This window comes from Musa acuminata, chromosome BXJ1-4 (assembly GCF_036884655.1).
Source record: "Musa acuminata AAA Group cultivar baxijiao chromosome BXJ1-4, Cavendish_Baxijiao_AAA, whole genome shotgun sequence".
Lineage (NCBI taxonomy): Eukaryota > Viridiplantae > Streptophyta > Magnoliopsida > Zingiberales > Musaceae > Musa > Musa acuminata.
The window spans coordinates 11,283,834-11,304,153 of record NC_088330.1 but is presented as its reverse complement, the minus strand read 5'-3'; the positions used below and the strand labels follow the sequence as shown (position 1 = coordinate 11,304,153).

Sequence of the window (20,320 nt, the reverse complement as noted above, 5' to 3'; positions counted from 1 at the left end):
TCTCCGTTGATTGTTAGAAACATGCTTTTACAATATAGACAATTGTTGTCGCAGCAACTATCTGTAATAATAATGTTTGGTGAAAAATAGGAGCATATTTTGGTGGAAAAGAATAAACAAATTTTAGGTTAATTGCCCATAATAAAATGTTTATTTTTATTCAACATAAAAGAAATTTCTGATGATATGGTATCATGGAATTCGCAAAATATTCAAATACATTTTTTTTTGTATAATTGTAGCTTATATATATATATAACATTATTTTTTATATAAAAATTATTATCACCATCATCATCATCAATAATTAATTTGAGTAATAATAATTAAAAAATTAAAATATCTTAAATATTTTGAATATTTTTAAATTATCTCTTTGTAAATAGATATATATGCTTTCAATGTAAGTGATAGAATAAAATCACATAAGATAGACCAATTGCATTCACCTAAAAAATGTTATGTTATTGGGCAGTCTTTGTAAACTGCCCAATAGGATGCGTGGGTTGCAGGTAGAGCCGATGGTAGTAGGGTATATAAGAATGGAGGGAGATGATGTGATGAAACATGTATTAGATTTGATCTGAATGTTTGACTTCACAACTCATCAAACTTAACCCCTACAGTGGTGACCACAGTCGAGAAATATCCGGTCTTATTCTTGGAGAATTGGTTTAACCAAGGTTCGTCGTACCGTACTGTACCGGCGTTTCAACCCGGGCTCGGTACGGTACGGTATCGGTGTACCGAGCGGTACATCAGGGCGTACCGAGCGGTACACCCTGGTGTACCGAACAATTTTATACTTTTTCATACTGTAGCAGTGCTACAATATAGTACTGTAGCACTGTAGCGGTACCGAACAGTCCGTGTACCGGTAACCTGTCGGACTGGTACGTACCACACGGTACGGGCGGTACGCTTCGGTATGGTAGACCTTGGGTTTAACCATAAAACTGCACGAAGGGGTGAAATCATTTCTCAGGTTAGCTAATTTGTGATTTCGGGTGATTTCTAAATCTTGTTCTTTTGTTAATTATATTGGATTTAATTCCTTTTTCCAAGCTTTTATCCCAACAACTACTACAAGTTATCCTGATAGATACATTTTTAGTCTATTTTATTATTATCCTGAAATCATTTCACAAGTTATCCTAACCACAAATAGGTGAACAAGTTTTAGTGCGTTGTATTTGGTATCAAAAAAACTAATTGATATATAATCTAGATATTTTATCCTTTAGTTTATGTCTATGTAATAATACGCTGAACAAGTCACAGGTGTATGGCTGACATTCGGTTTCTATGTCTTCCGTTTGTTTATACCTAATTCTTGACTTTCCAAATTTTGCTGCTAATGTTACATTTGCTGTTTAGCAGTTTTGTGGAACCTAGGGCATATTGTTAACATGCTATATAGTTTGAAAGAATGGTTACATGAAATAACTATTCTCCCTTGGATATCTACAAGCAAAGCATCTATTCAAGATTACCATTATGTTATTTTATTACTATGTTTTTTGGCTTACCACTGGTGATGCTTAGGCTGAAAACATTTTGGCTTACCACTGGTGATGCTTAGGCTGAAAACATTTTGGCTTACCACTGGTTATGCTTAGGCTGAAAACATTCTTTCCAATGTTTTGCTTCCGAATCTACTGAAATATAGGACTGACATGTTTTTTTTTATTAGGTGCAAGAGGTGTTAATCCCATAACCTTGTTAGTACTTCATGATTTGCTATTGTCCTTAGAAAACACTTTGTTTTTACAAAAATGTGGTTGTGATTTGCCACTAGTTGTTCCTTGATATGCCCCATAGCTAGGCCTTGTTCTAGGGAGGTTTATGAAGCATTGCTTAATTTTGAGTCTTTTTATACAATCATGGAAGTTATTCAATAAAGAGAAGTGACACTATCACCGTGGCATCATTGTTAAACATGTTGGGAAATCTAGGGACGGCATCATTGCATCAAGGATGTAATAACACATATGGGCATTTCGATTAGATTCCAGTAATGTGGAATAACAAGAAAGGTCGGCCCCTTCTTAGTTATGTGGTGCGTGCAGCTAGAAGATTTGAGCATCGATTTGAGAAGCGTCTTTGTAGCCTCTGCCATATGAATTATCACTAGAGAAGAGGACAGTTGATCTCCTTCATCCTCTCTCACAGATCTACAGGAATTCAAGGATATACGATCTCCCTAGATAACGCACATCCCTTAACACGTGTAGTTTTTTGGTTTTACGGGTTTTTGCGCACCAATCTTCGTACGATAATAAGAGATTATTTTTCTATAGAAATATGGGATTTTTGTTTTCTGTTATTCTACTGCGTATATGATGTCGCCCCTAGATTTCCCAACATGTTTAACAATGATGCCACGGTGATAGTGTCACTTCTCTTTATTGAATAACTTCCATGATTGTATAAAAAGACTCAAAATTAAGCAATGCTTCATAAACCTCCCTAGAACAAGGCCTAGCTATGGGGCATATCAAGGAACAACTAGTGGCAAATCACAACCACATTTTTGTAAAAACAAAGTGTTTTCTAAGGATAATAGCAAATCATGAAGTACTAACAAGGTTATGGGATTAACACCTCTTGCACCTAATAAAAAAAAACATGTCAGTCCTATATTTCAGTAGATTCAGCAAGCAAAACATTGGAAAGAATGTTTTCAGCCTAAGCATAACCAGTGGTAAGCCAAAATGTTTTCAGCCTAAGCATCACCAGTGGTAAGCCAAAATGTTTTCAGCCTAAGCATCACCAGTGGTAAGCCAAAAAACATAGTAATAAAATAACATAATGGTAATCTTGAATAGATGCTTTGCTTGTAGATATCCAAGGGAGAATAGTTATTTCATGTAACCATTCTTTCAAACTATATAGCATGTTAACAATATGCCCTAGGTTCCACAAAACTGCTAAACAGCAAATGTAACATTAGCAGCAAAATTTGGAAAGTCAAGAATTAGGTATAAACAAACGGAAGACATAGAAACCGAATGTCAGCCATACACCTGTGACTTGTTCAGCGTATTATTACATAGACATAAACTAAAGGATAAAATATCTAGATTATATATCAATTAGTTTTTTTGATACCAAATACAACGCACTAAAACTTGTTCACCTATTTGTGGTTAGGATAACTTGTGAAATGATTTCAGGATAATAATAAAATAGACTAAAAATGTATCTATCAGGATAACTTGTAGTAGTTGTTGGGATAAAAGCTTGGAAAAAGGAATTAAATCCAATATAATTAACAAAAGAACAAGATTTAGAAATCACCCGAAATCACAAATTAGCTAACCTGAGAAATGATTTCACCCCTTCGTGCAGTTTTATGGTTAAACCCAAGGTCTACCATACCGAAGCGTATCGCCCGTACCGTGTGGTACGTACCAGTCCGACAGGTTACCGGTACACGGACTGTTCGGTACCGCTACAGTGCTACAGTACTATATTGTAGCACTGCTACAGTATGAAAAAGTATAAAATTGTTCGGTACACCAGGGTGTACCGCTCGGTACACCGATACCGTACCGTACCGAGCCCGGGTTGAAACGCCGGTACAGTACGGTACGACGAACCTTGGTTAAACCAATTCCCCAAGAATAAGACCGGATATTTCTCGACTGTAGTCACCACTGTAGGGGTTAAGTTTGATGAGTTATGAAGTCAAACATTCAGATCAAATCTAATACATGTTTCATCACATCATCTCCCTCCATTCTTAATAGTGGAACCCTACTACCCTATATATATATATATATATATATATATATATATATATATATATATATATACATACATATACATATATACATATATATATATATATATATGTATATATATACATATGTATATATATATATATGTATATATATACATATGTATATATATACATATGTATATATATACATATGTATATATATACATATGTATATATATACATATATATATATATATACATATATATATATATACATATATATATATATATACATATATATATATATACATATATATATATATACATATATATATATATACATATATATATATATATATATATATATATATATATATATATATATATATATATATATATATATATATATATATGTATGTATATATATGAAACCCCTGAGTTATTTGATTTAGTGATCGGATTTATAAGTCCGTGTCTGAGAGAGAGAGAGAGCTCCGAGGGAAGTGGCGCAGGTGAAGGGAGACGACGGCCAATGGCCACCATCCGCGCCCGCGGATGACACGGGCCCTCCCATGGCTCCCGTCGCGCGGCATCTCCGAATGGCGGGGTTTCGCGCTACATCGCTTTCGGTCGAAACGCATCCCCCTACTCCCCGCTCGTCCCGTCACTGGGTTCCCAGCCCTTCTCCCCCCCGCGACGGCCACATCCTCTTCCGCTCCTCCATCGTCGTCGTCGAGCGTCTTCTCTTCTCCTCCTCCTTCCTACTTCCCAGAAGAGGAAGTTCGATGCGAGCCAATCCAAAATGGTCCGGATACCTTGCCCTGGATCCCTGCTTATGCATTTTTTGTTTCTTTGGTTTACGTTCTCGGAAGTGCCTCCGTTCTTGATGTTGTTCTCTTGATCTTGAATGTATTTTCAAGATTTTGAATTAAAGAAGGGTGACATATATCATGTCATGAGGGAAATTTAATTTTGAGCTGACTTCAAAATTAAATCTACTACTTATTACTCATTGGGAAGATCACAACGTGCCCTACATATCATAACACAAATTCACAGTAAAAATTGCTGAAAGCTATGAAGCCCAATACTTCAGAGTTCTTGCGGTGCCGGTTTTGTGTACCAACGGGATTTTAATGTGCTACAAATATAATTGTCCTTGTTGTTTGTGTTTGCGTGTGCCCGCATGGGCTCGGGAGCAAGTTTGCTCGACCGAGGTGCAAGTCTCTTGTAGGCTCGTAAGGAATTGTCTGCTTTGGACGATGGGTGTACCCGCACGATTTTGTCCTTTCGGAGCATGTGATCTCCAAAAGACGCCTCTGAGGGTAAGGGAGACTCGACGGATTTATGAGCCCTTGGTTCCCATACTCCTCAACTAATGTGGGACTAAATGACCTTATCAAAATATTTGTTATTTAGATGATTGATCATTATTAAGTTAGATATATGGTGGTTATAAATTATCCAGATTGAGCGTAGCATACCTTTATACATAGATTTATAAAAGAATACTTTTTTATTAAATTTTGTGTCTCCTACTCTTGTGAGATTTTTCAAGTCGTTGAGTTTATGTATGTGTTTGTGTCCATGCTTCATAGGCTTCAAGTTTTAATCGTGAATTAGAAACTATTGAGGCTTGAAATTTTAGGAAACTTTTGCTGGTTTCAATACAATAAGCTAAAGACGAGAATAACTAACTGAAAGTATATAATTGTTCTGTTAACTTTTGTTGGAAACATAAGAACTCAAGAAGAATTGTAGCTAAATATTGCATTAATGCACTTTTGTGTGTAAAACTTGATTGTATCAATGTTCTCCACTTGGTATTATGGGAAAGATAGGTGGAATTTGTTTGTATCGGAGATCTGATTAAGCTAATAGGGGTTCCACAGTTTCGCAAGATATTGCTGGACATGGGTGTGATTTATATAATGATTTGTGAATCTTTATTCTAGGTTATTAATAAACTCATAAACAACAATAACAATCTGTCATGTGCCATCTTTCTGGGTTGGCTACATTGATTTTTTTCTCACCATTGTGAATGTATTGTTTAATTTATGTCATTAAAGTATTTTCATGTTGGGGAAAGAAGTTGCTAGTGCACTATTTTTTTTCCTAAACTGGGAACATGATTACAATTTACCTTTTTTAATTATTGCAGGGAACACCAGTTAATATAATTATAGGTTCTCTTGTATGGGTTGAAGATCCAGCAGTAGCTTGGATTGATGGACATGTCGCTAAGATTACTGGTCAAAATGCTGAGGTTCAAACTTCTAATGGGAAAACGGTAAATTGATTGCTACTGCTTAACTCCAGTTCCATTTAAGCATTATGATTAGTAGATAAATAGACCTAGATATATGGCATTAAGCTGATGAGATTCCATATCACCTGATACTTTGGTAATCTGTTTCTACACAGATAAGCGTATCGCTGAACATAATTGATGTCGAGTTTGAACATGGATGATTCATTTACCCACAAACTTCTGTAAACAACATGACTCATTCATTCTTCCTGACAAACTTCATTAACTTACGGAAGTTCCAAACCAAATCAATGCAGTTTCATATTCATACTTGTGAGGTTATCTATTTTATATTTTGTACCTAGTTTCCTCCTTTCTTATTATTTTGGGAATGGACTTGAAGGCAGTTCTCGTTCCACCTCTACAATGGATGCTTTGAATCTAAAAATGACTTATCAGTAAACTTTAATGTTACTACTTTTGCCCCTTTGGGGTTCCCTGTAAGTTCCACTATTAAGAATGGAGGGAGATGATGTGATGAAACATGTATTAGATTTGATCTGAATGTTTGACTTCACAACTCATCAAACTTAACCCCTACAGTGGTGACCACAGTCGAGAAATATCCAGTCTTATTCTTGGGGAATTGGTTTAACCAAGGTTCGCCGTACCGTACTGTACCGGCGTTTCAACCAGGGCTCGGTACGGTACGGTATCGGTGTACCGAGCGGTACATCAGGGCGTACCGAGCGGTACACCCTGGTGTACCGAACAATTTTATACTTTTTCATACTGTAGCAGTGCTACAGTATAGTAATGTAGCACTGTAACGGTACCGGGCAGTCCGTGTATCGGTAACCTGTCGGACCGGTACATACCGCACGGTACGGGCGGTACGCTTCGGTATGGCAGACCTTGGGTTTAACCATAAAACTGCACGAAGGGGTGAAATCATTTCTCAGGTTAGCTAATTTGTGATTTCGGGTGATTTCTAAATCTTGTTCTTTTGTTAATTATATTGGATTTAATTCCTTTTTCCAAGCTTTTATCCCAACAACTACTACAAGTTATCCTGATAGATACATTTTTAGTCTATTTTATTATTATCCTGAAATCATTTCACAAGTTATCCTAACCACAAATAGGTGAACAAGTTTTAGTGCGTTGTATTTGGTATCAAAAAAACTAATTGATATATAATCTAGATTTTTTATCTTTTAGTTTATGTCTATGTAATAATACGCTGAACAAGTCACAGGTGTATGGCTGACATTCGGTTTCTATGTCTTCCATTTGTTTATACCTAATTCTTGACTTTCCAAATTTTGCTGCTAATGTTACATTTGCTGTTTAGCAGTTTTGTGGAACCTAGGGCATATTGTTAACATGCTATATAGTTTGAAAGAATGGCTACATGAAATAACTATTCTCCCTTGGATATCTACAAGCAAAGCATCTATTCAAGATTACCATTATGTTATTTTATTACTATGTTTTTTGGCTTACCACTGGTGATGCTTAGGCTGAAAACATTTTGGCTTACCACTGGTGATGCTTAGGCTGAAAACATTTTGGCTTACCACTGGTTATGCTTAGGCTGAAAACATTCTTTCCAATGTTTTGCTTCTGAATCTACTGAAATATAGGACTGACATGTTTTTTTTTATTAGGTGCAAGAGGTGTTAATCCCATAACCTTGTTAGTACTTCATGATTTGCTATTGTCCTTAGAAAACACTTTGTTTTTACAAAAATGTGGTTGTGATTTGCCTATTGACTGACTAGTTGTTCCTTGATATGCCCCATAGCTAGGCCTTGTTCTAGGGAGGTTTATGAAGCATTGCTTAATTTTGAGACTTTTTATACAATCATGGAAGTTATTCAATAAAGAGAAGTGACACTATCACTGTGGCATCATTGTTCAACATGTTGGGAAATCTAGGGGCGACATCATATACGCAGTAGAAGAACAGAAAACAAAAATCCCATATTTCTATAGAAAAATAGTCTATTATTATCGTACGAAGATTGGTGCGCAAAAACCCGTAAAACCAAAAAACTACACGTGTTAAGGGATGTGCGTTATCTAGGGAGATCGTATATCCTTGAATTCCTGTAGATCTGTGGGAGAGGATGAAGGAGATCAACTGTCCTTTTCTCTAGTGATAATTCATATGGCAGAGGCTACAAAGACGCTTCTCAAATCGGTGCTCAAATCTTCTCGCTGCACGCACCACATAACTAAGAAGGGGCCGACCTTTCTTGTTATTCACACGCCCCAAATAGGGGCTGCAGGTTGACGAGGAGAGGGGGAGAGGAGAATAGGAGGTGGCAGCCAAAAGGGTCTTGCCTATGGCCCTTTGGTTCCCTCCTATTTATAGAGGTCTCCTATCAACTTAACTCTAATGGATCCTGCCCTATTGAGTATTGGATTTCCATCCAACTACCCAAGCCTCTTAGATTAGTGAGTCTCTACCAAATAATCTATCATTGACTCTTATTGGATCTCATCTATGGGATCCAATAATTCAGGGGCTCCAACGGATATCTCATATCCGAACTTCTACTCGTCGCAACACCTACCATATGTGTGTGACTCTCTAGGCCTAATATCAAGTTGGCCGTGAGTCATACCTATTAGAACTTCTTCTGGCTCAGTGAATTATTATCTCCATAATTCACTTGACTCATCGACTACGGGCGTACTAGGTCATTACGCCGCAGTCCCAGACGATACAGGGGAATCCAATCCATTGGACTTATCTGTCGTTAGTTACTGTGTATCTGTAGTCCCTCATCCATCTAATATCCTAGAGATCGTATACCGGACATGGTGCTATCAGTCTCATATGGTTTCGACTTGAGTCTAGCTCTAATCGGATTCTCTCAGAGAACTCTTTCTCTCTTAATCCAAATGACCCTAGCTAGGGATTTGCTTGAGCAAAAACACATGAGATATTCCTCTCATGATACTGAGAGTGGATGATCCTCTATTGACACTCAATAGCCCTCGTAAGGTTGACTGCCACTTCCAATGACCGGTTGTGCTAGATCTAGAACTTCCAGGTTTATAAGTCTGATATCAGAGAGTGAAGTACTCATATAGGACATCCTTGGTGTCTCAAGTCTAGGGATCAGATACACCACTGAGACGACGGAATCGTTGTCTGACAATGAGGCATCATCAACCATCCAGCATTTTGTGAGTGGATCAATCAGTGAACTCATTCTCCAATGAGCACCTGCGCGGTATCCTTAGTGTCCCTACACGAGCATCTATGACACCAGCCGCCTCCATCATATGAACGAGTATATAATACACCAGTCTATCCGGTCACCTCGATGTCTCTCTCGAGTGACCCATGACCGTGATTATTTAGGGTCTATGTTTAAAGGCGAATCAATCTCATTATTATGATCTCATCACGATCCGATTCTCATTGCACAGATCCATGTACATCACAATATATGCAGCATGCAAGATAAAGTGATAAAATGCCAAATAATATAATAAGCAAAAAGAGTACATGTCATGTCACACGTGCCATCACTCACGTGATTGGCTTGTAAGGCACCTATGACTAGCACAACATACTTTCTAAAATAATTCTAGATATCCTCAATCTGTGGCAAACATTGGAATTATTTTCATATCGTATTTAAACTGTCAGGGAGGTAACATTTAGTTCATGCTCACTGTAAAGTGCATTTTATGAATAATAGTTTCTAGGGGCAAAACCATGTTGGTTTTGAGCTTGTTGTGATCCTCTATCAATTACTGGAATCTAATCGAAATGCCCATATGTGTTATTACATCCTTGATGCAACATGAGACCTGTGACAATGCCCAGGTGACTGGTACATACCTGACCGCTATGTCTCCATATAGTCATTGTGACAATCCAGCAAGAGCATATTATTTCTGTTCTAATTCATATGACGTTTGCAAGTGGTTTATTATGGTCCTTGCTTTGATATATTTGCACATTTGTTGCTCATATTTAAATAGCACAAAAATGATATTTTATCATAATTGGATGAAGTACTAAAAACTGATGGCCACTTCACTTGGCAACACTAGTAAAATCATTTGGTCCTTGATGCTTTTTGTGGGTCTAGGATGTCAACCTTTTGATTACTTTAAAGGAAGTAATTACTAGCCGAACTTGAAATGTATTATCTTCTCACTGTTTTTTTTTGCCATTCTCATTGCTTTTTGATTTGCAGTATGAGTCATGTGCAAACAAACAGCAGCTGATTCACTTGATCATATCTAGTTTTTCTTGAATCTTGTAAAGTGTAGTAGTAGTATTCATTTTTTACACTTTTTAAGTCCCTGAATTAAAAATTGCTGTAATTTTGGTGCATGAATTTGTAGTTTTAATCCTTTATATATTTTAAATGTTAAATTACTGGGACCATATATTCTATGCATTGTGCACTGATGGTGATTCATTAGGTTGTTGCCAATCTGTCAAAAGTATATCCCAAAGATATGGAAGCCCCTGCTGGAGGGGTTGATGACATGACAAAGCTCTCTTATCTGCATGAGCCTGGAGTTCTGCAGAATTTGGCAGCCAGATACCAACTGAATGAAATTTATGTAAGCTGCACAGCATTTATCATCCAAGTTACAGTTCAGGACATATGCTCTTTTTGAAACAATGTTCTGATGTGACATGTATTTCTGTGGCAGACTTACACAGGAAATATTCTGATTGCCATAAATCCATTTCAAAGGTTGCCCCATCTATATGATTCTCACATGATGACCCAATATAAAGGAGCTCCCTTGGGTGAGCTAAGTCCTCATGTATTTGCAGTGGCAGATGTAGCATACAGGTTTATCACTTTTGCATACAAGATTATTTTTCCTCTAAATTCACGAATTTACTCCAAGCTGCCTATATGAAACAGGGCAATGATAAATGAGGGGAAAAGCAATTCCATTTTGGTTAGTGGTGAAAGTGGTGCAGGTAAAACTGAGACAACAAAGATGCTTATGCGCTATCTTGCTTATTTGGGTGGGCGTGCTGCTACTGAAGGGCGAACGGTAGAGCAACAAGTACTCGAAGTAAGTTGAGAATCTCTGGCAATTAGTAAGCACAGTTCAACTGGAGCTTCTGTGGTAGTCCATGCGCATGTTCTTTTTCTGAGTGTTTGATAAGTGACTGTTTTTCCAGTCAAACCCAGTTCTTGAAGCATTTGGAAATGCAAAAACTGTCAGAAATAACAACTCCAGGTATTGAACAAGAAGATTTTGATGTAAAATTAAATGTTACCGTACAACATTATAGTCTTTATGAGCATCTGTGTTAATTCATACATTTTTAAATGCATGCAGTCGTTTCGGCAAGTTTGTTGAGATCCAGTTTAATAGGCAAGGTAAAATATCAGGTGCTGCCATCCGTACCTACCTTCTTGAGAGGTCCCGAGTTTGCCAGGTTTCTGATCCAGAGCGTAACTACCACTGCTTTTACCTTCTATGTGCTGCACCACAAGAGGTGTTGTTTTTTCTGGGAATTATTGTCTGCAATTGATGTATTATGATGCTTAATGGAGAAACATCTTTTAATCTTAACATTCGGTAGTTTCTGTAACTAATTTCTGTATCACCTTGCAGATAGTTGACAAGTATAAGTTAGGAAAACCAAGTTCATTTCATTATCTTAACCAATCAAATTGCTATGAATTGGTTGGTGTGAGTGATGCCCATGACTATTTGGCCACCAGGAGGGCTATGGATATTGTCGGAATCAGTGCACAAGAACAGGTAAAGATTAACTTTCTGTTAAGCATGATTTAAACCAAGGTATGCAATACTGTACCGTACCGGTGTTTTGAGGTTGGCTCGGTACGATACCAGGGCGTACCGAGCGGTACACTAGGGCGTACCGAATAATTTTATATATTTTCTTCATTACTGTAGCATTGCTATAGTATAGCACTGTAGCACTTTAGTACTGCTACAGTATAATACAGTAACACTGTAGCGGTACCGGACGGTCCGCGTATCGGTATGCCGTCGGACCGGTACGTACCGCCCGTATCGGGTGGTACCATTCGGTACTGCATACCATGATTTAAACTACCAGAGAGACCAATATGTATTGACCGGTATCTTATGGTCTAACCAAGTACTGGTATCAGAATGCCTAACTTGGTGCCACTTGATATTACTGCCCATTTCCATTTGTATTGTTTTTAAGTGGTACTGGGTGTTGTAGATTGGCATACTGCTTGGTATTTCAATACCAAACCAGTCTGACAACTAATCGGAATCAATATAGACCAGTATATAAAAAACCTTGACTAAAATTATGTTTGAATTTTTATCTGTTGGATCCTTTTGCCAGGATGGAATTTTCAGGGTTGTTGCAGGCATTCTTCATCTTGGAAATATTGATTTCACTAAGGGACAAGAAGTAGATTCGTCAGTTTTAAAAGATGACAAATCTAAGTTTCATCTCAAGATGACTGCGGAGCTTCTCATGTGAATTCCACATTCCCATTCCCTATTCCTGTTGCTTTTAGATGCTGCTACTTAAGGTTTTGAAGGTATCATGTTTCAGGTGTGATTCTGAGGCTTTGGAAGATGCTCTGTGTAAGCGTGTGATGATAACACCTGAAGAAGTTATTAAGAGACCACTTGATCCTCATGCTGCAACCATAAGCAGGGATGGCTTGGCTAAAACTATATATTCTCGGTTATTTGATTGGTAAAGTACTATCTCATGACCCAATCTCATACTTCTTTAAAGTTGCTTCAAGCATTAATGATATAGTAAGTTAGTAACCACCAAATGATGAATCTTGAAGAAATTTGTTTCATTAAACTACAGGCTTGTTGATAAAATAAATGTCTCAATTGGACAAGATCCAACTTCTAAGTCACTGATTGGGGTCCTAGACATCTATGGTTTTGAAAGTTTCAAGACAAACAGGTAATAATTAAGAAATAGAGGATTTCATTCATATCGTGTCACATAATATTTAACTTTATCCCTGACGCTATCATCTTCTATAATTTACCTTCATTGTTTTGCAGTTTTGAGCAGTTTTGCATCAATTTCACAAATGAGAAACTACAGCAGCATTTTAACCAGGTAATTGCTTCTTAAATGATACATTCATTCTTTTCTCTAGGCTGACAAAAAGTTAAGCTAGGAACCAAGATTTCACTTAGAAGATGCAATATGTAGGGCCCAAAGTTCCCAATTTAGTACAACCCCATACCTTTCCGGCATGAGAAAATTAAAAACGTGTTTCAAATGGTTATTTAACTATTAAGTTAATTGCAAATTGTTCTTTCAGCATGTTTTCAAGATGGAGCAGGAAGAGTACACGAAAGAAGAAATAGATTGGAGCTACATTGAATTTGTTGATAACCAAGATGTCCTGGATCTTATTGAGAAGGTTTTTTATTTATTTATTTGTACTTGCACATGATTTTTGAATGTTCTATATAGTCTTGTTTTTCCTTGTTTGCACTTCCCCTAGACATGTTAATCAATATCCATCATTCACATATTTGTGTGGCTTGTGTTTACTGTATATGCCTATTAACTTTTGATAATGTGCAGATATTGATCAATAATGTTCGAACTTCTAACAGTGACTGGTAGTTTCCATGTTCTATTTAGTTCATGTATCATGCATGGTGATGGTAAATTGTAGAATAGTAGTGATGTTGATGCATTAACATCATAGTTGTGATATTATGGGATGACATAAAGCAACCTAAGATGGGGACTTATAGCCCAATCTCATTTGTGGCTCATGTTAAGAAAAGTTTCACTCTAGGTAGCATTAACAAAACAATAAAGGTCCTAAATAGAAACATCAAATTGAGTTCTCATATTTATTAACAGACTATAATAATGACCAGATGTTTGTCACTCTAAAATGGTCAAAACAGTTATGTGTGTTCTGTTCCATTCCCAGCATTCAGAATTATGTACTTCAAGAGCCTCGGAGTAAACCTACAGTTCCAAGAGTTTGCTCTAGCTACAAGTAGCACAGCTATGTTTAATGAAAGGATGCTCTATTTTTTCTTTGAGCACAGTAAACATATGTAATAGATGGTGTTGTTATATTATAAGAGATTGAGGGAGGGAACTTAGTTAGCAAAAATAGTTTAGTAGATTGTCTGAGATTATTTTCTAAGATTACATGTTTAAACAATATAGACCATATTGGCTAGTAGTAGTACAACAAACATATTCTCTTTAGAGATCTTCCCTGACTGTAAAAGTATTCTGGTATCTCTTTCGCAAAGATGTATGGCAATCTTTATGCATTTTCACAATGGTCATGCTAAATGAAAATTTATTTTCATGATATAATCAAGAACAGTAAGATGAGTCTAGTACCCAATAATATTAATTAATGTGAAGAATAGCAACAATGAGACCTTTATATGTTTTTGCACGTTAAGAAACTTTATGTAATACTCCACGGCGGAAAATAATCTATGTAGTTGACCCTAAATAGCTGGACCATTATGGCTTGTTGTTATTGAAGGAACTTTAATGGAAACTGTTTGTGCTAATAACTAAGGTTGCTATTTTCTTATACAGAAACCTGGAGGTATCGTTGCACTCCTAGATGAAGCATGGTATGGTCTTATTCTCTTTTCTGTTCTTGTTCTTTTCAATAAAATACTATTTTTTTGGTGTGAGACAATTTTTTATGGATTTTTAGAATGGACAACTTATTGTTTGATGTTAACAACCCTTTTTCCAACAGTATGTTTCCAAAATCAACACATGAAACCTTCGCGCAAAAGCTTTACCAGACATTTAAAACACACAAGCGCTTCATCAAGCCCAAGCTTTCTCGCACTGATTTTTCTATAGGCCATTATGCTGGCGAGGTTGGATTTCTTGATTTAGCTGAAAATAGTTTTAAGCATTAAGATTTATTTTTGTGTTTGTATTCTGTTATTAGGTTTTATATCAGTCTGACCAGTTCCTGGACAAAAATAAGGATTATGTTGTGGCGGAACACCAAGATTTGTTGAGCGCATCAAAATGCTCATTTGTTTCAGGCCTTTTTCCTTCTTTACCTGAGGAGACATCTAAGTCTTCTAAATTTTCATCCATTGGTTCTCGATTTAAGGTGTATACTTATCTTCCTCAGTTGTTGAAATATTAGGATTATTCTTTTTTCATTCTGGAGAACAATTTGGGGCCTCTCTTTTTCTGTAAAATATGCATCTAATTCCAGTTTGAAAATTTTGCTGCAGCTGCAATTACAGGCCTTGATGGACACATTGAATTCCACAGAACCTCATTACATTAGATGTGTGAAGCCGAACAATCTTCTAAAACCTGCCGTATTTGAGAATCTCAATGTCATGCAACAATTACGCTGTGGTGTGAGTATTTTTGGACATTTGCAATGGTCCAAGCAGAGTTGTTATTTTATATAGTAAGCAAGTCTAAATTCTATCATTGTTATTCTTTTTGGGTGTCATTAGGGTGTTCTTGAGGCCATCAGAATTAGCTGTGCTGGATATCCTACTCGTCGTATATTCTATGAATTTTTACACCGTTTTGGTGTTCTTGCTCCAGAAATTTTGGAGGGGAAGTAAGTTCGCATTGTCTTTCATTATGATGGTCTACATGTGTTCTTTATAGTTATTTATTAGATTTCATGACTTTCATTGTATGAGGAGCTTTTCTATATGCTTTTTGAACAGCAATGATGAAAAGATAGCTTGTAGGAAGATTCTAGAAAAGAAGGGGTTAACAGGTTTCCAGGTGATCGCTAACACTGTTTTTCAGCATAGCATTTTACATGGTGAATTTATTGTGCTTTTGAATGGCCTTGTAAAAAGATGATTTCTGTAATCTTTCTAGTACTATATTTTTAAGCCATTTAGCACTATTGATGGCTTGACTAAACCTGTCACTGTAAATTTACATGGCAAAAGGCACCTTCCTATTGAATGAGCTCGTATCATGAATTTCCTTGCAAGTAACTACTGTTCAGGAAGTTATCTGTTGCCATTGCTTTAAATTTGTTGATCACTTGTAGACGTGCATTTTTTAATTTTTGACCATTGATAGAAACATTTTAAGATGCATGAGGTTTTATACTGCTTCTTGATTTTGCAGATAGGCAAAACAAAAGTTTTCCTTAGAGCTGGTCAGATGGCGGAGTTAGATGCTCGACGAGCTGAAGTGCTTAACAGGGCTGCAAAATCTATTCAAAATCAAATACGAACTCATATTTTGCGGAAACGATTTATTGCTTTACGGAAATCTACCATTCTTGTGCAGTCATTATGGAGAAGTTTGTTTCACTTTAATTACTGTTGCTGTGTAATCTTTGGTTCTTTACTCATCTAACATGCTTGTGTTTCTAGGAAAGCTGGCTTTTAAGTTGTTTGAACGCATGAGAAGAGAAAATTCTGCAATAAAAGTTCAGAAAAATTTGCGTCGATACAAGGCTAGGAAGGCTTATACACAGTTGAAATTCTCAGTTGTTGTCCTGCAAACTGGTTTTAGATTTTTGGCTGCTCGGAATGAGTTTAGGTTTAAGAAGCAAACTAAGGCAGCGACTGTTATTCAGGTCAAAACTTCTTCTCTTCTTACAGAATTAATGACTTTGTTCACAGTTTGACATTCTTTGAAACTTCAATCTTACATATATATATAATATCTTTTCTTCTTTTCTGCTATTTGAAGGCCCATTGGCGTTGTTATAGAGCTCATTCATACCATAAGAAGCTAAAGAGGGCATCGATTGTAACCCAGTGCCGATGGAGAGGAAGGGTTGCAAGGAAAGAGCTTAGGAAGCTCAAAATGGTTGGTATTCTTATGATATAACATTATTTATAGAGGTTGATGCGCACAAGAAAATGTGATGAAACTGCATACTTCTTTTGCTTTCCTCTTCTTTTATCTTTATGTGTGCTAGTAAAAAGTCTTGCAATTCTAACAATCGATAGGAAGACTACATCAATGTTTTTCACATACTTTCTTGATTGTGGGCACTTTTCTGTGAAGAAGGTTTGTTTGTTATAAGAAATATTTGATTTTCTTGTTTTGATGGAGCTTGCTAACACATATGTTCACTCCTTTGGTACAAATAGTCAAATACAATCACAAAAATGAGCAAGGAAAAAATTACTTACTTTCCTTGTTATTGAGGGGTGTGCACAAATGTATAGAGGGACTGCAAGCATTTGAACGGCAAAGCTTTTGATATTACATATATTTACTAATAGGATCAATCGTACAGATAAGCATAAAAACCCTTTGTAGATTTTCTGGGGAACTCGTTGATTTGTGATATTTTTAAAGGATAGGTCATCTTAGCTTTGATACTTGAAGTCTTGAACAAAGGAAGAAAATGGTAGGCCGGTATCTATTAGGTTCAAATTGTATGGATACGCATTGAAACCTGTTCTAGATCTTTAAGGGCACTCATCGGTTTGTGGCATCCTTATAATATGTTGCCTCTTTTGATACTCAGACAAAGAAAATAAGGAAAACCTAGCATGAAGGGAGTAAGCAACTTACCAGCCAAGTGGGAAGTCTGTTTCCTTTCATGTGTACAAAAGAAAAAGAAAGAAATTTTTTGAGTTTAATTGAAATGTCTTCATTTGCAGGATGAATGAAAGAGAAGTTTAGAGAGAAAAAAGAAAATAGGTAAATAAATGATTTACCTAGTAGAAGGCTTATTTTTACTGTTAAGGAATCACTGCCAAATGACTGAATCAAAACTTAGATCATATCTCTATCAAAGGACTAGCAGGCCTATCTGATGTGAACACTTATGGCTTAAGAACCCACCATAATCAAACTGTAGGTTGTAGCTCAATATTATTGTTCTCAAAAGATGATCGTCAGAATTAACATAAACCCGAAGTTTCTAGCAAATAAGAAAGGAATAGTTGTATTCAACTGAATAATTTATGAACCCTTCATTAGTGTATGGTCTTTTTCTTTGATGGACTTTGTTTCAGAGGTTCATGTCAAGTTGTCATTGGATCTGTAGACCCATAAATTTTTTGTGTTCATATCAGAATTTTTTTCATCTTCGGTTAATGTATGGAAGGTCACAATCTTTGTTTTCTTGCCATTTCTTGTGTTAAGTTGGTTCACATTTTTGGCATTCAGATTACACATATTTCCATTGAGCTAGTCCAAGGCATTAGGTAAATGTACATTATGTTCATAAAGGCAACTCAAATTTGTTGAACGCCTGCATACTGTCTAGTCATAAACATGTGAATCCACTGTTTTTAGACAATGTTGATGAAATTTAAAGAAATAAAAATTCTATTAGGTTCCATAAAGGTGTGATTAGGTGGCAACCCTGCATTTTGGGTATTCTAGACTGATGCCATGAGATGGATATTGTGCTTCTGATTGAATAAATTTAGTATTCAACCATGGATTTCCTTGTCTTTAACATCTTGGCCTTCTGATGTTATGGGCCTTTTCATATTAGTCATCTATGTGATAAATTATTGTGACATGAAATCAAATCATTCTTTTCTTTTTAATGATTCTGCATACTAGGGTATGAGGTATTCTATATCTATATAAGAAATTTATGCAAGTCATAACTTGCAATAAGATCTTCAATCATTTCCATTCACCACCTTGTGTTTAACTGCTTAAACATAGGTGATAAGTGACCGGTTCTTTTTAATGATTCTGCATACTAGGGTGTGAGGTATTATGACATGTTTAAGGTGTGCACATGAAATCAACTTGTGTCTAACTCCTTCTCCCACGCGGGGCGACGTCGCCTCGTATATATATATATATATATATATATATATATATATATATATATATATATATATATATATATATATATATATATATATCGTTCCGTCTGGTAACGGGCGGTCCGTGTATCGGTCAACTGACGGACCGGTACATACCGTCCATACCGGGCAGTATTATTCAAAATTGCATATCTTGGAAAAAATAAAAAAAAAGAGGTGTCGTTTCTTCTCCCCACATGGAGAGAAGAAATCGCGGGGGAGAAGCGGCGGTTTCTTCTCCCCGTGTGGGGAACGGTTTCTTCTCCCTTCGAGGCTTCTTCTCCCCACGCGGATGAGGAGAAGTCGCCAACGACACTGAGGCCTCGTCGCCTCAAACGAGGAGGAGGCGACATCTCATCTGCGGTGTCTAGCGAGGGAGGGCGGCGACGGATCGAGATCGTCGAGGGAGAGCGGCATCGAATCTCCATGTTCTCCCTTTTCTTCTCTCTCTTCTTCCTTCTCCCTCGGCTAATATTGCCCGCTACAGTAATGGGGCAGAAACAACCCAATCAACGGTACCGCCCGGCAGCGGGTGGTCTGCTGGCGGACTAGTATGTATCGCCCGGTACGGGCGATATCATTCGAAATTAAAATCCTTGGGAAGAATTATCTTGAGACTTCACATTATACAAAGATGATGCAACCATGAGTACATCCAAAATTTAGTGTTGGTTGTATTAACTCCAACATAACATTTTGCATTTGTTTGATTCATTTAGTTTATGATAAAACAGCTCCAACTGATTATTGATTTCATGTGCACACCTTAAACATGTCATAATACACATGATTTTCTTCAAGTTTCTTGATAATCCCCATGTCAAACTCTTTTGTATGTTTGACATCCACAGATATTCACTTCCTGAGGAACTTAGTTAAGTTGTAACTCTTTGCAACTAGATGTGATCATCACCAATTTCAAATTATAATATGATAAAGCTAGGACCTCTTGAAAAATCCCAACAATCCTCTTAAGTTTAATAAAAAAATTAAAGAACCAATATTACTTTTAATCACAACTATCACTATTTTGTCTTTGTTTAGCCCTGGCCATTGAAAGAAATTTAAGTAACTTCTTGCCCTTTGAATCCTTTTACTACTTCCATCTTTCTAAAGTAATAGGACTTTTTTTCAGATACCAAGCTTCTCATCTACATAGATTCTTTTCTATTAAAAATGGCATTTAAATGATGCACTGATTTATTTTCCAATTTTCTGGCAACAGTTGTTTGCCCTATTTTATGGAGAAGTTTCTAACAAATGTCATGTGTGATATTCTAGATAGCCATTCCAAGTTTAGTTTCACATTATTTACCAACAGGGCATGCCCTACTTAGTGCAAGGAATGATGTCCTTAGATGTCAGATTATTTAGAGAAGAGACCCGATTTATTTTTGCCTAATGTAAATCAATTAGCTTCAAATACCTTGATCTCTCTGTGTTCTCCTCCTATTGCATTTTACAGATCTATTTAATTTCCTTAATGAAACCTCCTATAAGTCGATCTGTTCAAACCTCCTATTGCATTTTACAGATCTCTCTGTGTTCAAGAC

General features: G+C 36.5%; 1 protein-coding gene across 1 annotated transcript in view; it reads left to right on the top strand.

Moving 5' to 3' along the window:
- The first annotated feature begins 4,222 nt into the window (after positions 1 to 4,222).
- Positions 4,223 to 20,320, top strand: part of LOC135648772 (myosin-11-like) — a 29,190-nt gene continuing 13,092 nt past the window's right edge. Inside the window, exons 1-22 of the mRNA XM_065166706.1 lie at positions 4,223 to 4,529; positions 5,889 to 6,017; positions 10,437 to 10,580; positions 10,674 to 10,819; positions 10,895 to 11,051; positions 11,161 to 11,219; positions 11,322 to 11,481; positions 11,601 to 11,750; positions 12,334 to 12,470; positions 12,550 to 12,696; positions 12,820 to 12,921; positions 13,026 to 13,083; positions 13,292 to 13,393; positions 14,557 to 14,594; positions 14,726 to 14,852; positions 14,927 to 15,097; positions 15,225 to 15,356; positions 15,459 to 15,568; positions 15,681 to 15,741; positions 16,099 to 16,276; positions 16,350 to 16,555; positions 16,672 to 16,791. Of these exons, the coding sequence (XP_065022778.1) occupies positions 4,527 to 4,529; positions 5,889 to 6,017; positions 10,437 to 10,580; positions 10,674 to 10,819; positions 10,895 to 11,051; positions 11,161 to 11,219; positions 11,322 to 11,481; positions 11,601 to 11,750; positions 12,334 to 12,470; positions 12,550 to 12,696; positions 12,820 to 12,921; positions 13,026 to 13,083; positions 13,292 to 13,393; positions 14,557 to 14,594; positions 14,726 to 14,852; positions 14,927 to 15,097; positions 15,225 to 15,356; positions 15,459 to 15,568; positions 15,681 to 15,741; positions 16,099 to 16,276; positions 16,350 to 16,555; positions 16,672 to 16,791 (2,637 nt within the window). The 5' untranslated portion in view covers positions 4,223 to 4,526. The remainder of the gene's footprint in view (positions 4,530 to 5,888; positions 6,018 to 10,436; positions 10,581 to 10,673; positions 10,820 to 10,894; positions 11,052 to 11,160; positions 11,220 to 11,321; positions 11,482 to 11,600; positions 11,751 to 12,333; positions 12,471 to 12,549; positions 12,697 to 12,819; positions 12,922 to 13,025; positions 13,084 to 13,291; positions 13,394 to 14,556; positions 14,595 to 14,725; positions 14,853 to 14,926; positions 15,098 to 15,224; positions 15,357 to 15,458; positions 15,569 to 15,680; positions 15,742 to 16,098; positions 16,277 to 16,349; positions 16,556 to 16,671; positions 16,792 to 20,320) is intronic.